This window comes from Manacus candei, unplaced genomic scaffold, assembly GCF_025592945.1.
Source record: "Manacus candei isolate 608988 ecotype Guabito, Panama unplaced genomic scaffold, ASM2559294v1 h1tg000048l, whole genome shotgun sequence".
Lineage (NCBI taxonomy): Eukaryota > Metazoa > Chordata > Aves > Passeriformes > Pipridae > Manacus > Manacus candei.
Genome location: NW_026138096.1, coordinates 12,438,957 through 12,456,168, shown reverse-complemented (window position 1 = coordinate 12,456,168; position 17,212 = coordinate 12,438,957). Strand labels below are relative to the sequence as shown.

Sequence of the window (17,212 nt, the reverse complement as noted above, 5' to 3'; positions counted from 1 at the left end):
TGGTACTGAGGAGCCCAGAACTGGACCCAGCACTCCAGATGTGCCTCAGCAGTGCTGAGCAGAGGGGCAGGATCCCCTCCCTGACCTGCTGGCAATGCTCCTCCTAATGCATCCCAGGACATCATTGGCCTTCTTGGCCCCCAGGACATGCCACTGGCTCAGGGATGGCTTGTTGTCCAACAGGACCCCCAGGTCCTTCTCCACTTCCTCCCTCTCCTGCTTTCCAACAGGTCACCCCCAGCCTCTACTGGTGCCTGGGGTTATTCTTCCCCGGGTACCTGTCCCAGAATTTGCATATGCAGATGCACATGCAGATAAACATACATATTTGCATATTCCAGGAATTTATTTTTGATAGGTCCTTGGGTCTCACGGGAGACTGATTGCAGAGTATTCCAAAACATGTAAGAAGAAAAATGTGATTTATGACTTGCTGAGAGGTCTAAGATCTGCTGTTTGAAATGTTCTGTGTAGAAAGAGAACCTTACATCTATGGCTGTGAGGACAAGGAGGAAAAGGGAGGCATTTCTGGAAGGATTAGTTGGGAATCTGAAACACGCAGCTAATTTTTTCAATTTTTCTTTTACTATTGGCATAAATTACATATATAGTTCATTTGACGCAATTGCACTCTTGCTGCTACTGAATTCATTGTGCAGTTGTGAAGATGAATTTATATAGTTGATTTCTGAAAATCCCAAGTATTAGCATTTGACTTAAGAGCCCAGCTACATAAATATGCATAGAGCTGACTCTTGGAGAAGTCATTTCTAATTTAGGTGCTTGTAAAACTGTTCTGCTTATTGCTGAGAAACACACCCCAGAAGACACATGTGGGACATTATTTCACATTCCGGGTCATGCTGCATTTGTTTCTGCTAAGTCAGCAGTTCCTGGAGCTGGAACAATATGTTATCTGATTAAAATTCTTCTATTTGTCCTTTTATTAAATAATGAATTTTCATAAATTTCCTGCCACCCTTGTGTTTATTGCCATTTACCTGCTGCACATTCAGTGAAGTTATAGATTTCTCAGGACTTGATCCTTTCTCTGTATAGTAACAGAAGTCTGTGTGTGAGTTGGAAGTTTTATTGAGGAATAAGATGTTTTGTAAAACACTTGCCCTGCTGAAATAAAGAAGACATTCACTTGGAATCAGTTTTTAACTTAGAATAAATCCATTTCAACGTGTTCTGATAAGTAAAAGTTTTCCACACTAAAGACACTTGTTGGTTATATATCATGTCCCTAAATCCTGATTTACATTTTAATACCGTGTTGCATTTTTTTTTTTCAAATTAATTGTATCATTTGTGTTGTACTTGTTGATTGCTCTTGGATATTAAAGAAAATAGACTAACCATGAAGTTATCAGAACGTTGTGAAAATTAAAACAGATCATTAACACAAATCTTCTGTGCTTCGGTGTGATGATTAGAAATCAGAATGCTTTTATATTTTTCATTCCTGTTTCCTGATTTATTTTCTTTCAAAGCTCAAATAAGAAGTGCACTGCTTACAGAGCATTTTTAGTCAATATACAATTAGGAGACTTCTTTGCATGATTGCAGCAAAAGGTTATTTTGAATTACAAGGTGTTGTAAATGTGCCCATAAGTGGGAGCAGGTAATTATTGCTTTTGTATTTCTTACCTTGAACTCCAAAGGGAGAAAAGCAGGGCAGAATATAATCCAGCAGTGACTCAGAACTCATAACATTACATAAGATTTTACTGATGGGAGTAGAATCAATGTGTTTTAGCCCTATTTGATATTTGGTAATCAGTCCGATAGATAAAGTACACAAGTGCTTAGCAGTGATCATAATTTAAGAATTAAACTTTCTTCATTAGAAAACAGTCTTTGAAAATCAATTCTTTTTCTAGTGGAATAAAGATATTTTGCTAACCAGTAGCCTGTTAGACAAATTAGATATTTTTAGACTGTCTTTATGTAGCACTTTTTTCCTGATTTAAAAACAAAAAAGGCTTTTAAAAGATGCTCTACAGAATGGAAATCAGAGATATTTCATATTTTTGTCTAAATGTGATTATCTAATAATGGTTTTCTTGCACTGTTAGGTTCCTCAATTTTTTAAATTCACATAACGCTGAGATGATCTAGTAGTGTAGTCTGCTGATAAAAATCATCAAAATTAAGGAATTAGTTAAGAGAGAATATCCCACTTTCTCTTCAGGTATAAATAACTTACACCTTTCCTGTGAATTTCATGAATAGCCAAGAAATTCTCAGAGGATTCAAGGAAGAATAATATTAATTTATAATCATGAAATGGTATGAGTTGGAAGGGACTGTAAAGACCATCTCATTCCAACCCCGTGCCATTGGCAAGGACACCTTCCAGTAGACCAGATTGCTCAGAGCTCCATCCAGTCTGGCCTTGGACACATCCAGGGATGGGGCAGCCACAGCATTTCTGGGCAGCAAGGTTGTGAATTATTTATACATATGATTGTTTTTAATTTTATTAATTTATTTGGATTTAGAACTACTAGGTATTTCTGTAATATTTATTTTTTCAGAAACTTGGTAGTTAGTTTTGCCAAGAAATGTTGGACCAGATGATCTTTGAGATCCCTTCCAACCTGATATTCTATGATAAATATAAAGCGTTCGAAGGAGGGCAATGAGGGTGGTGAAGGGCCTTGAGGGGAAGCTGTAGGAGAAGTGGCCCAGGGCACTTGGTCTGTTCAACCTGGAGAAGAGGAGACTCAGGGGAGACCTCATTGCAGTTACAACTTCCTCCTGAGGGGAAGAGGAGGGGCAGGCACTGCTCTTTTCCCCGGGCTGAGCAGTGACAGGAGCCCAGGAAATGGCCTCCAGTTCTGTAAGGGAAGGCTTTGGTTTGGTATTAGAAAGAGGTTCTTCCCCCAGAGGCTGGTTGGGCACCAAACAGGCTCTCCAGGGAAATGGTCACAGCACCAAGGCTGACAGAGTTCAAGAAGGATTGGCATGATCCTCTCAGGCACATGCTGTGACTCTTGGGGGATGGTCCTGTGCAGAGCTAAGGCTTGGACTCATTGATCCTTGTGGGTCTCTTCCAACTCAGCACATTCTGTGATTCTGTTGACATAAGACATACTTAGAAAACACCAAGGACCCCCACGTCTGCTCATCATTTCCCATTTCCTTTTGCCTTTTAGAACAAGATCATTCTGGACCCCATGACCTTCAGCGAGGCTCGGTTCCGGCCGTCCCTGGAGGAGAGGCTGGAGAGCATCATCAGCGGGGCGGCGCTCATGGCCGACTCGTCGTGCACGCGGGACGACCGGCGCGAGCGCATCGTGGCCGAGTGCAACGCCGTGCGCCAGGCGCTGCAGGACCTGCTCAGCGAGTACATGAACAACGTAAGTCACGCTCTCAGCACCTTGGCAGTGCTCCCTTCAGCCTCCCTGAGCCAAAGTTACCGGTCTAATGTTTAACAAAATATTATGTCTTTATGGCACGATTAAAGGGATATCTATAAATAATCATTACAAATACTTATATATTTTTAGGATATATTTTTACATTTATAATTAAATTTATTTAGAAATTTATATTTATATATAAAAGATGTAATATAATTATAATTATATATAACTAAAATAATATGTGATTACAATTAAATTACGATTTAAATTTATATGAATATTATGCATATTTATAATGGTAAATGTTATTGAGTTATAGATAATATATATTTATGTTGTATAGAAAACTAAAATTATAGATAATTAGAATTATACATTATATAATGTAGAATAGATTATATAATAAAGAATATAAAAATATATAATACAGAATATATAACATTATATATTTATATATGTAAAATACATATGGAATTATATAAATAGAATTATATATAATACAATATATATTTATACTATATATAATTATAATTATATAACTGTATAATTATATAATTATACATAATATAATATATATAACTATATAATATATATTACTATATATTATATAATATATAATACATTAGAATATAAATTTATATGAGAATCATATATATTTTAATGGTAATTATTGATTTATTGATAATATATTTAGATTATAATTAGAATTATATACAATATTGGTATATATGCATTTTAAATGTAATTAAAATGATATATAATTATAATTAAATTATAATTCAAATTTACAAAAAAATACAAATCATATCAATTAATATTTTAATTATGTAACTTTTTAATGGTAATTCTCTTTGAACCGTTTCACCTTGTAATGGTAATGTTATTTGAATTATTGAACTATTTAGTATATTGCAAATTGTTTGGTACAAGCAGAAGCTCATGGGGATGGTTTTTTATCTAAGAAGGAACTCTGTGCTCCTCATGAGTTTTGCATTAAGTTCCTTCTTATGTAATAAGTAGTCAACAAGCATTTCTTTGGAGGCAGAATGCTTTTCCTGATGAAAATAATGGTAAGCAGTGTAACTGAGAAATGGCCTAAGAATTATTTTCTTATTGAAGGTGAATACAGTTAATTTTCAACATTGTGTTTGATATTTAGGATGTGACCTGTAGATACTCATAAGAGGTTGTCTATTACATGAATTAAACCACGGAAGGTTTTCACTTGCTGTTGGAACTGGAAAATACTCAGTTACTATGAAAGTAGTGAGTGTAGCTCTAGTGCTGTTCTCACAGTCTCAAATACAACTCTCTGTGTAGAGTTTCCAGAGGTGTTAAATTGTTCAACATGGTGTTACCTGGCAGTGCATAACCTCTGTTGGGCATAATTTATCCCAGAAAATTCTCTCCACCCAGCACTGTGTGTTAAAACCCGTGAGTACTATTGCTGTGCCCTCTGGAGGATGTGGGAGAAAGTCTGAAGCAACACCAACAACCTGTTTTAAAATGAAAATGTGTGCTAAGAGGCATCAAGCTGAGCATCCTCTACTTTACTATTTCTTGTCTTTGGTTGTTCCCAGAGTATCAGGTGGCACATTTTGATCCTGTTTGGTGGAATCATCAATATAAGGCTGAAGAGACTGTTCAAGGATGGGCCTTTAACGTTGTTATTTTCATTGGTACTGTTACAGTAGAGTGATATAGTGAGGTATCAGCAGTGCAAACTTCAGCCCTTTAGTCATCTCATTGAACAGTTCAAACTTAAATGTTGCTTTTAAAGATATTATTCCACATAATTGAGTCACCTCAAGGAATAGATGTTTGATGGCACAGAACTGAGAAGCATTATTTGCTTTTTAGTTTTTGTGAAGTGATAGTTGACAGGTTCTTGTGAAAACTTGAATGAAAGCAAAGTTTGTGCTGCTGTGTTACGGGTTAGAAGTTATAAAGAGAACATTAAATAACAGGTGATGAGGCTGTGGTGGAAGAGAACGTGCTGGATTGCTTCCTACAGAATCTTGCTCCTTAGAACTATTACTGATAGGTGCAATCTTTAAAGTTCTTTCAAAGAAACTTTCAGTACTGATTAATTGTGGCTTCTTATTTTACTCTTTTTCAGTACACAGGTTTTTGGTAATGATGCAATTTGTCCTTGGTCCACAAGCATTCTTATTTTATTTCTGACCACATGTACAGAGGGAGGCGAGTTTTAATTTAAAAAGTGTGAGCATTTAGGACCATACTGAAGGTTGCTAATACAGTTTAAGTGTTTTTACTTAAACACATAATGGTGTGAGCAGCTGGTTTTATGGTTTCCACAGTATGGTTTTTGAAATAGTCTTTCTCCTTTTTTTTTTTATTCTTAGTCTGAGCTGCACAATCTCTGTTTTTTTTTTATTGTTGTTTTTCTGCTTTATATTGAAATGCAGTCATCTTAAGCTACTTTTACATCTATTGAGTAAACATTATAAGAACTGAATATATATTTAAATTACATAAAATGAAGTACTTCTAATCTTAGCACATCTGGGATGGTAGAATTTGAGAATAATACTGCATCAAATGTTGTTTTCCAAACTGATCTTTGCAGGTAGAAGGGATGGGATTCAGTTTACAGATCGAGGCCTAAATTTAGGTTTCAGTATATAGGTACAGGAGATAGACCAATAGTGCCAGGGGAACCTGAAAAGCCATTCAGGTGACAACTGTTATGATCTAATATGGGCAGGGGATAAGTTAAATATCTCTTAACTCCTCTGATATGGTAACTAAATCCCCATAACTAGGATAGATCAGATCCCTGGCTTGTAGGCAGCTCCTGTTATCTAGGGATTGAATTTTATCCGTGGCAGAATTTGCTTTAGTATTAAACCACTTCCTTGAAACCTGGGGATAGATTTTCTTGGGTTTGCAATAATGCTGAGCATGTTCCATATAACAAAAGGTTTCACTTGGAAGGTGTTTAAAGGCGTGGATGAGTCTCAGAATGGTAAAGCTGAATGGCACACACCAAACATGACACGGTTCTAAGTCTGATCAAGGCTTGATTTGCCAAAGAGGAGCATCTTTATCATCTGCCCATGTAGCCTTAAACCACCACAATCCTGCTCTTGCTTTAAGAAAGTAATCAGACATTCATATTTTGCTGGTTTTTTTTCTCTTTGATGATATCTGGAAAATGATGGATCATTTTTTGTCTGATGAGTTTTGATCAAATGTGCATAGAAAAATGTAAATATTTTGTGGTTGTGTTTTAAGGATACAGACAATGAAGTGCAGGGTATTGGAAATATGCTGTTCAGTCAATGTTAGTTCAGTCTTTCTCCAGCTTGAAATAGTTTCTTTTTATTCATCTGTTTCTTTGATTTGGTGTTTCTTACTTTATACAAGAACATTTCTATTTTTTGGTAGTTAAGTAACTTCTGTACACCCTTTTATCTGCTGGACATTTGCACTGCAAATCCTATAAATTGATTGTGGTTTATGTTCTGTTTCATATTAAATTTTCTTGAAAACTGAGTAAAATATCAAGTGCAAAAGAACGTTCTGAGAATGAAAATGCTGTTTTTGAAGCTTCACTGATCTTTGGCTTTTGCATCAGTGGATGGTATTGCAGGCATGAATCAGGAACTAGAAGATTTACAGGCAACTTTTAAGTACATCCATCCCATCTCCAGGTATATTCCCTGCACCTGTGAACTGTTTTATCTTTAGGTGCTTTACCCAAATTTAGTGGATCAAAATGCTCTGCTACTTGGGCAGGGAGAGTCTAACACATGTGCCAGTGTTGCTTTCCCTGTTTGTCCAACTACTTTTTATGGATCAATCACAGGCTAACAAGTAGATAACAATGTTCTTACTACAGTTTGTTCTATGCCAGGGTAAAATCTCTCTGTGCATTATCCAGAGTTTTTTAAGAGTAAGTTAAAAGTCTTTTACACTTTGGAAGACTAAACAGATACCACAGTTGACTTAGCTCTTGGTGAGGAGGGCACAAGATTGGTGAAACAAACTTCATGAGCTGAGGGATATTAGTTTTTAAAAAAAGGTAGATACTTTGAAAACATTGGCAACCAAAGAAAAACGTGACAAGAAATTCTGTAAAGAGAAAGGTAGGGCAAAATTCAAATTAGATGAGTAAAAATAATGGTGTTTTTGCCTTTGTATTATTTGCTTTTATAAAAGGAGAGGTGTGTTTTGGTTCCTCCTTCCTTCTCCTCAGATAAATGTTGATTTGTCCTGTTTCCTACCTGTAAAATAAGGGTTTTTTAATTAGTCCATAGGCTCTCTACTAGTTCTATGAATAATTATATATTTGTATAGTATATTGCATTGACTGGAGTCTCACAATACATAAACCCTCTGCAAGGGAGATCCCTGGGAGTTCTCTGCAAGAACTTCTATGGAAATGAGATGTAAACTGTTTCACTATTATTTGTAAATCTAGAAATATGTATTTGCTTCATTTGTCTTATCAGTAACTTTGACAAAATATTTTCCCAGCATGGTATCTATTATTTCTCTGGTGAACTCATCTGAATGTTAAAATCTGGTATTTTTGGGAGGCAGGGGCAGGAGGATTCTCAGTCTGCTGGATCTTGTGACTTTTTTTTCCCCCCAATCTCTCAGAGAAAATTGATAGGTTTTTTTTCAGCTTCTTATGTATATGTGATAAATCCCGTCATTTATTTCAAAATAAAATTACATTTCTAGTCTCTATCCTACAGAGGAGAACTAAATACAGCTCCACAGAAGCTCTTACTGCAATTGTTTTCCATTTGTCTAAATGAAAGCATTATTTAACGGATGGTTAGCTCTGATTGGGGTCTAGTTTCCTGCTGGTTTGCTCTCCTGGATCCTTCCTGATTTGTATTGCAGGCTATCAGGGAGCAAAAATACCAGAAACCTGGTATTTCCAGCTCCTAAACCCAGACTCCTGGGTTAGAAATACTCTGCCAAACTCAGAACCCAGGACTGGGCACCCTTTCTAGCAAGACTAGGGGTGCTCTTGTGTTGCTGTTTGATCAAGATAAGAAAGAAAGGAAATTATGTCTCCAGAAAAATAGACTTAAAAAAGGATGCTTTGAATTTCCTTCTGACATCATCAGATTCAGTGCCAAGCAAAGACAGACTGAATTTTGGGTTGCTGGGATGTGTCAATGAGAAATTTGGAAAGCAGTTGACAAGTGAGTAAGCTGTGAGTGTTAAAGACCTCTGTATCCAGTCCCGTACTGGCTTGGCATTAATTCAAATCTGCATTTGAAAAGGCATTTCCCAGCTGGTTCAAATATGAGATTGTCTTCTAAAACCCTTGGGCTTATTTCTAAGCCAACCTGCATTCTCCTGCCTTCCTTTCCCTCTCATCCAGTACTCCTGCTCCCGGTCACTGCCAGCATTTCAGAGGAGTTTGGGGTTTGTTTTTGTTGTAATTGGCTTTTGGGACAGAGACTATTTCTATTTATCTGAGTGGAATGAACAATCCTTTGTGGAGTCTTTGTATTACTCCTGATGATTTAATGTTTAGATGCACTGGAACGGGTTACCCAGAGAGGTTGAGGAGTCTCCCTCACTGGAGATATCCAAGGACTGTCTGGATGCAATCCTGTGCAATGTGCTCAAGGATGACCCTGCTTTGCTACAGGAATAACATTGCTCAGTGTTTGCTCTTTGGAATCTTATTCTCTAAAGTTACTACTCATTCCTGATGTCTGCTCACTCTAGCTGAGTTTCTATAGGCTCTAATTCCTGTTTCCTACGGAGAAGAAAATGCCATTTTTTTGAAAATACAGAACACCAGAAGAAGAAATGAGAGAGCACAAGCCTGCTGGCAGCTTCTCCTCGCAAATATATCAGTAAAAAATTGGAATCGCTCAGAGGAAAAACATGAAAATGAAATGTCCTTAACAGACAGCTGGTTATTGTGCTTGATTGGAGAGTGAAAAACACGACAGCAACTGGAAATCTATAAACTCTCAAGATACTGTCAGCTGTCACATTTAACAGCTTCATCTGAGTCCACATTTAAGAGCAAAGCAATAATTGGTGTGTACGCTTCAGTTCTGTGCTGACTTGTGCGAGGTTAATCTGGGTGACAGTGAGCAGTAAATTACAGTTATGAGACAGAGAAATGTCCACAGCTGTCCTGAGCTGAGGAATGGGGGATGACTGACAGGAGATTGACTGCTGGATCAGCAGCCTCCATGGATTCAGGCACGACTGGCTCAGCGGGAAAGTTTTTCCGTGGGTACTGTTGTCGAATTCCCGGCTGGATGAATAATTTTTAGAGGACACGGGCTTGTTTAAAGCTTCTTACTGTATTTCAGGCTGGAGATCAGCTATTTTGCTATTCACCTGGCTCTTTTGGAGGTTATATGAGCAGTTTTGTCTTTTTTTACTTAAAAGAAACAAGTGGAAACACAGTAGTTATTACTGGAGGAATAGGATATGCTCCCAAATGGGCAAATGTTTTATGCATTATGGGCAGTTTAGGTTTCTTTGCATTTCTGCATCCCTGCTGAGTGCCTGCACTGCTCATGACTGTACATAAATCACTGTCTAAATATGCTGCCTGCAGAGTGACTTGAGACACCTTTTCAGGAATGCTCTGTCCCTTTTTTTGATGATGTCAGCGCCCCCTCATAGGGGATGTCCATTATTTTTCAGTAGATTTATAGAAATGCTGCATCATTTCCAGTTGCACAAAGTGAGTTTTGATTCATTTATTCATTCCTGTATTTTCTGTTTTTGCAATTTTATGTTCAGAGGTGGTTGTGTTTTTCCTACCGGGCTCAGAGAGCCACACTGGTGTTTGCTGTCAGTAACAAATAAAAAAGCTGTGTGAGAAGATGAGATTTCATGGCTTGGAAATGAGAAATATGCTAATAATTTGTCCTGACTTCAGGTTCTGGTGGTTGCAAGTTTACACAGTGGTGTTGCAGCTGTTTGGATGAGTAGATTTTTAAATTTACTGAAGTAATTTGCTCTTTACAATGACCTGAAAGGAAATTGTAGCCAGGTGGGGGTTGGCCTCTCATCCCAGGTAGATACAGACAGGAGAAGAGGAAACAGCCTCAAGTTGTGTCAAAGGAAGTTTAGGATGGATACTAGGGAAAATTTCTTCACTGAAACAGTGTTTAAGTACTGGAACAGTCTGCCCAGGGAAGAGGTGGAGTCACCATTCCTGGAAGTGCTCAAAAAATGAGATTATGTTGCATTTCATGATAGTGGGTGGTACTTGGCTGAAGGTTGGCCTCAATGAGCTCTTTTGCAGCCTTAATGATTCTGTAATTCTAATAATTTTGTGAGGAAATGCTGTTTCTGAACCACAGTGATTTCCCTTGGTGTTGTTGACTGGAGAACATTTTGCCTCCCTTTTACTCTTTGTCTTTAAAGGCAGACCATGATATGTCATTGCAAAAGTTCTGTTTGTCATGTTAAAGTGTAAATAAATCACGTGAGGCTTTTGGAGTCTAAGGCTGAATTGCCATATTAGGTTGAGCAATGTATCTAACAAGATACTTCCCTCCAAATTAGCATGGAAATTTCCTACACTGACAGGAAATTCAAACCTGATTTTCTTGGTTCCTGTAGTGCTTAGTCTACCTGGGCCTCTGTTACTCTAACATTTAAATTGAGGTCTTGTCAGTCTTAATTCATTGAGTTTAAATGTCTTGCCATTTCCACATTAAAAATTCTGCAGTAATTGTATAACTGTAGTGTTTGAATATTGAAGGGTGTGCAAAATGTCTGTATTTTCAAAGACATAGGATTTCTCTTTTTTTGATTTCTCTAAAGAACACCTGAATCTCCTCAGCACTTGTACTGACTTTTTGCTGTAACTGGGCAAATACTGAGTGGCTTTGGTTTGCCCTTTGAACAGAAAACTGGGAAAAAAAAAGGCATGTGACAGAATGAAGTGGGCACAACTGTCCTGGGGAAGATGGTGTGGGATTTAATTTTGATGGTTTTTGGTTTGTTTCTGACCAACAACCCAAACTGCTTTCCTATAAAATATTGTATTGATTTTTTACATGCCATAGATGGGAATAAATAATTTAGTGAGTGGACTCCAAGTTCATCAATACTCCAGAATGACAGATTTGTTTGTTATTCCTCATTGTTTTACCTCATACATTTAGGCATGTGTGCAAATTGTCTCACTGTACTGTTGGTACCTTATCAGAGGATTTGCTCATTTTAAACTTAGTGTATTAAGAGAATAATAAAAAAAAAAGCAAACTGAAAGCACACCAGACCCCCCAAATTCCATATTTTCATGGTTTAACTCATTTTATTATCTGTTAATTAGTTTTTGGGTTTTTGGTTTTTTGGTTTTTTTTTTCCTAGCATGTGTTCCTACAGAAGTAATGACTTCTGCCCCAGTGCTTTTAATATGCTGGAAAGCATCACCTTAATGTTTGCAAGTCTTAGGCTGTCTGAAAATGATGTTGTTAAAGCTATTTGTTCACCTGTAGAAAAGTCCTCCATCAATCTTGTCTCTATAGTGTGATTCATAACCTCTGTAATTTTTCTTTTTCCTGAAGGTAGCATTTATGGGCCATTAATTTGTTGTTTTTTCATGCCTGCAAGTCAATATCAGTATGAGAGAAGTTTATAATGCTTTTTATGCCCTACCAATAACAATATGATTATTAGCTCTGTGTGTACCTGCTTTGGGTGTCTGGATCTAACTTTCAATATTTACACATACCAGATTAACATTGTTATGTTTGTATTCTTTTGGATGGAAAGAAAAATGTTCCCAGTGTGTATGGAATGATTGGAAGTGAATCAAAATAAAGGAAACATGGACCTACTGAAATTAGGGAGCTTTCAGAAAACCACAGCAAAAAATCTGTGTCTCCTGGAAGGCTGCATAACATTTTCTGTTCACTTCAGGTGTGCTTAATGTGATCAGATTTTGGTAATCAAGATAAAGAGTAAATTAGGAATAAACATTTATTTCTCTAAGCAACCTGGTCTAGTGGAAGGTGTCCCTGCCCATCCAGAGGGGTGGGATTAGTTGGCCTTTAAAGGTCCCTCCCAAACCATTTTGTGACTCTGTGATTCATTAAAAGCTGAAAATAAATCCCATTGAAGTAGGGGAAGGATGGAGAATGTGATGTGAAATTTGCCTCGTTAGTACATTAGGTCATCACTTTGATAGTCAAGGATTCACTTCACCTCAGGCAAAGGTCAAAACTCTTCTTGTTTAGTAATGTCATTGCAGTATTTACACTGTGATTACCAATCTAAACTACAGAAAACACGACAGTCGTGTGTGCAAACCTGCAGTTTATGTGCCCTGCGTTGGTTTGAAGGATTTTTTTTTTTTTTGTTTCTTTACATCAGGAACGTTTCTACAAATCAGAGCAAGGCTCTGTAAGTCGGTGATGGAGAAATTCACTTTAATTTAGGGAATTCTCAGCTGAACTGCTGATGTTGGATGTCCAGAAGAGGGCACACTTGCACATCAGAAATGTTTTGTGCATCACTGAAGATCTACGTGGTGTGGCTGTGATCCAGGAAAATGTAGTAATACCCAAAATGAAGAGGTTACCTTGTTAGTAGCGATGGGATCTTTAGGAAAAAATAGATTCAAAAGGGTGTTGGGGGAGAAAAAGTGCATTTTAATCATATTAATATTAAGTGCATGAACTATCAAACAGAAATGTGGTTCATTTTTTAAAAGTCATTTATTTTGCTTTCAATAAGGAATTTGGCAGGGAAGGGTTAAGAGCCTGTCCCGAGGCCCTTTGGAAATTATTCCAGCCGTAGATATTTGATGCAGAGCTTGAGAACATGTGCATTCTAATATAAACTGATTTCCAAGTTCTTTCTTCAGCAGTTAAATATATGATAATGTTAAATGAGATATATCAGTGTTTAATGGGGTCTGATATTTGACCTGAGAAATTATCTTATGACTTTCAAAATGCAATAAAAATGCAAGGGCATCGTGTCTTGTGACACAGTAACTTGTCACTTTTTTTCCAGAATTGTGTCTTAGCCAGAGATTGGGATCACAAGTGGTTTGTTTTTATATTTCTACTTGAAAGAAATGAAAGACAAAAAAAACCTCTCTACAGTTATCAGTTCCCTGAAAACTTGCTTAGTCAAACAGTAGGATGAAAAAGGATTGTTGCATTTCTTTTAAGATGACTAAGCTGAAGGAATAAGTAATTTTCCTTTTGGATTAGATTCTTTTTGGAATTTGAAGTATTGATCCAGTAGAATTGTTATGTCTTCAGTGGATTAATTGTCCAGTTCTTTTATTTGTTAAACAATTAGTTAAAAAGGAAAAAAAAACAAAGAAAACAACACAAAGAGAATGACGACTTGAGTAGAGGCATCATAATTCTAATTATGCATTAAAGCTGCAATGAAATTTATACATTTTAGTGTACTGAGATCCCTAAAATATAATTCTGTAGCTTTAAGTGACCAGTGGCTGAGCTCTTTCTGACATGATCTATAATCTAAAATACCTTGGGGCACGATGTGTAGTAATGTAGTTACTGTAGGGCTTTCAAATGCATTGCCAGAGATGCATTTGGATCCTGGGATCAGATAAATTACATTTTAATTGGGTTTTAAGGGTAAGCTGAGCAAGTAGATAAGGGAGAATTAACCAGAGACATATTAATGTAATGAAACCTTCAGTGCTCTTAAGCCTTTGCATTAAACACTGTACAAGCTCCTGTTGAAAAGAGATGTCATGTGGAGTAGGAGGAGGGTGACAGTGGTGGGTAAGAGAACAGTGGTACCCAAAGTAATCACATAGTGACACAGCCACATCACCTGGAGCCACATAAACCCAAGAAACTGGAGAAAATCACATTAGTTGTATTTTATTACAGCACTTTGGAGGGAAAGGAAACAAAAAGTCCGAAGCTGAGTTACATCCTGGACCATTCATCCAGGGAATTTACTGAGGCCATGAATGGTGGGGTTTTTGTTTCTTACAGAGCAGAACAGAAGCTGCTGTGGTGTGAAATGGCCAAACCATTTGCTTGTGTATCCTTTTCTCTATGAAATTCCTGATAACGATTTTACTCAGTGGAACCTTTTTTTGTACCTTCCTTTTGTCAACAATATAGACACAATCAGATTATTAAAATTTAAAAAAGTTACAAAATTCAAATACTTGAACTCATTTGTCATTCCATTATTTTATCTTTAAACACATTTTTTTGAATCATTTAAAGCTGAACAATAGGTCTAATGACTAAAGGCCTTGCAATGAAAACTTTAATGGGAATAATTTATTACATAAGTTAAAACAGAGGTCTGTGTCAGGACTAACACTCCATAATAGTCCATAAGAGAAAACATCATGTTGTTTTAAAAATTTCCTGCATAATTAAAACAAAAGGAAAACAAAAAAAAAAAGGAAAAGGAAGAGGAAGGAGGATTTTTTTGTTGATGATATCAATCATAAACACATTAGTTCATTAGAAAATTATGTCTTATTCTTCTGACTGAGTAAGTGAGCATGAACCCTTGTGCATCATGCAGTACTTTTGATTTTGGCATATGTGATGACTATCATGGAGCCAAACCCCCTGGATGTCAGGGAAGAGTAGGTCATCCTTAGACATAAGCATGAGGAATTCTGTGGGAAATGTAACCTGCCTGATTTCAGTATTAGGTACCCTCAGGAAAGGCAGCAAGGCTAACTCACAAGATTTAAAACTTAATTGTATCATTTGTTTGAGTCTTGTTTTTTATGGAGGCTGGTTCATCCTGGTGTGTTATGCCTGGAGAGCCATCACATGATTCATCCAAATGTTCAATTGCAAGCATTTTGTCAGGGTGAATTTTAATTAAAGTTATGAATTCGGACCTTTAAGAAAACCCAAATGATGAAGAAGCCAAAAGTTTTTTAATTTCGTATTATGGTTTAACTACTGAAATAAATTTTGAAGCAGAAACACAGAGGTTTTTTTTTTTTAAATATCTTACTATCTTCTTTTCTCTCCTTCATGTGTAAATAAATAAAGAAGTGGGTGAATCAATGAAAGCTATGCCTGACTGCCAATGTGTAAGGTGGGACTTCCAAAGTAGATTTACATCCAACCATTTGTGTGAACCAAACAATAAAACTTGAAGGCTCATTAAGTGGGAATGACCCAACTGTGTTTTATGCATAGGGGTCATTTCTTTACTAATGAGCCTCTAAGCCAGATGGCCAAACCCACAGTGCTCTGACTGCATTAGTGTGATGTAGATTTTTAGGTAAATAGCTTTTCTTTTCTTTTTCTTTTTATTTTTTTTTCTTATAGACAAGAGGTAGGGGGACAACTTATAGAACTGCTAAAACACAGTATTTTGCCTTAAAAGCTAAATAGCTGAGCCGACCCTATACTTCTTAAGATTTTATATCAATTTCTAATGTATTTTCTGTTTTTTACTGATGAGACTGTTAGATACTGTCCTCCCTGAAAACCTTTTTGAGTAGAAAATTATTTTAACTGTCTTTGTCCATACTGGATTTTTTTTTTTGCCTCGTATCTGAAAATATGAGTATGAAAATGCATGTAAACTGCTGAAGTAGAATTGTTGTGCACATCTGACAGCACAAGGATAATATGCCCCATCCCTGGAAGTGTTCAAGGCCAGGTTGGATGGAGCTCGGAGCAACCTGGTCTAGTCCAAGGTGTCCCAGCCCATGGCAGGGGGTTGGAACAGGATGGTCTTTAAAGGTCCTTTCCAAACCAAACCACTCTGTGATTCTGTTATTTGCTTTTTAATATACAATTTTTAATAAGGGTTTTGCTTGTCTTCATGGATTTAAGATGTTTCAGGTGCTCAGGATGAGGAATGGTTGCTTATTTCAGCCTCGTGGATACCCCCAAGTTAATTGAAAAAAACCAATACCTTCAAAACATACTGTATTTGAAGTGGCCTAGATTATTTTCTTGGAATGCTTTTCTCTCAACATTGACTAAATCATACACAAGGGAAGTTTAGAAATTACATAGAAAACAACCCAAAAGAGAAGAGTACTTGAAGGAGGGCAATGTATGAGGGACAACATCAGCAAAATGGTTTTGAAAGTGTGTTTCAAACTGTGCAATGAATACCCATGGTCCTTTCAGCAATCCCACATTTCAGGGAAATTTGGATGTAGCAAATTGTCTGCTACTGTGAATAACTTGATACGATGATTTGCTTAAATCTTTTGGGAGTTTGTTGCAGTGATGTTAGATAATTTTATATAGGTTCTTAGCACTGAGAATTGGTCTCATCTTCAAAGAAGGTGGTTATATTTGGGGGAATAAGAACATAAAAAGGCTCAGAATAAAGCTTTATCTGGCCTAGTATCTTATCTCTGATAATAGTCACGGGGGATGACTCAAGAAGAGTATAAGAACCTGACAAACATGCTGTGATCATGATTCCTCTTTGCAAAATTTATTATCTTAGCCTCCAGCAATTTATGGTTCAGGGAGTTCCTGAACCAAAGCTAATATTTATTGTTTAAAAGTGAATAATCCAGGAGCCTTACTTAGACAGCCTGTAGAGCATTAGGATTTTAAGGGATTTGCATAGGTCTCTAGCTATTTTTGCATCATTTTGACCCATCCTCCTTTTATTTTTAACCTTTTTTTTTTTTTTCCTCTTTTGAATTTTGCGAGATGTTTAGTTCAGGATGAATTAGGAAGTGGACAAATGGAGTCAGTAAATAAAGGAGAGACATGGAAACTTCTACATTTTGTTAAAATCTTTTTGAACCACTTTCTGTAAGTCGTGATCAACTTTGACCTGCAGCCCTTTACTTTTCAAATACTGGGGTGGGTGATGGCCTGGAACCCTGTGCTCTTACTTTGTGCTCC

At 36.8% G+C, this 17,212-nt stretch overlaps 1 protein-coding gene across 12 annotated transcripts in view; it reads left to right on the top strand.

The window, feature by feature from the left end:
- Nucleotides 1-17,212, top strand: part of CTNNA2 (catenin alpha 2) — a 463,212-nt gene that overhangs the window by 114,576 nt on the left and 331,424 nt on the right. For all 12 annotated transcript variants that reach the window (XM_051798209.1, XM_051798208.1, XM_051798196.1 and 9 more), the window contains one exon: nt 3,165-3,368. In XM_051798209.1, coding sequence (XP_051654169.1) covers nt 3,165-3,368 — 204 coding nt within the window. The remainder of the gene's footprint in view (nt 1-3,164; nt 3,369-17,212) is intronic.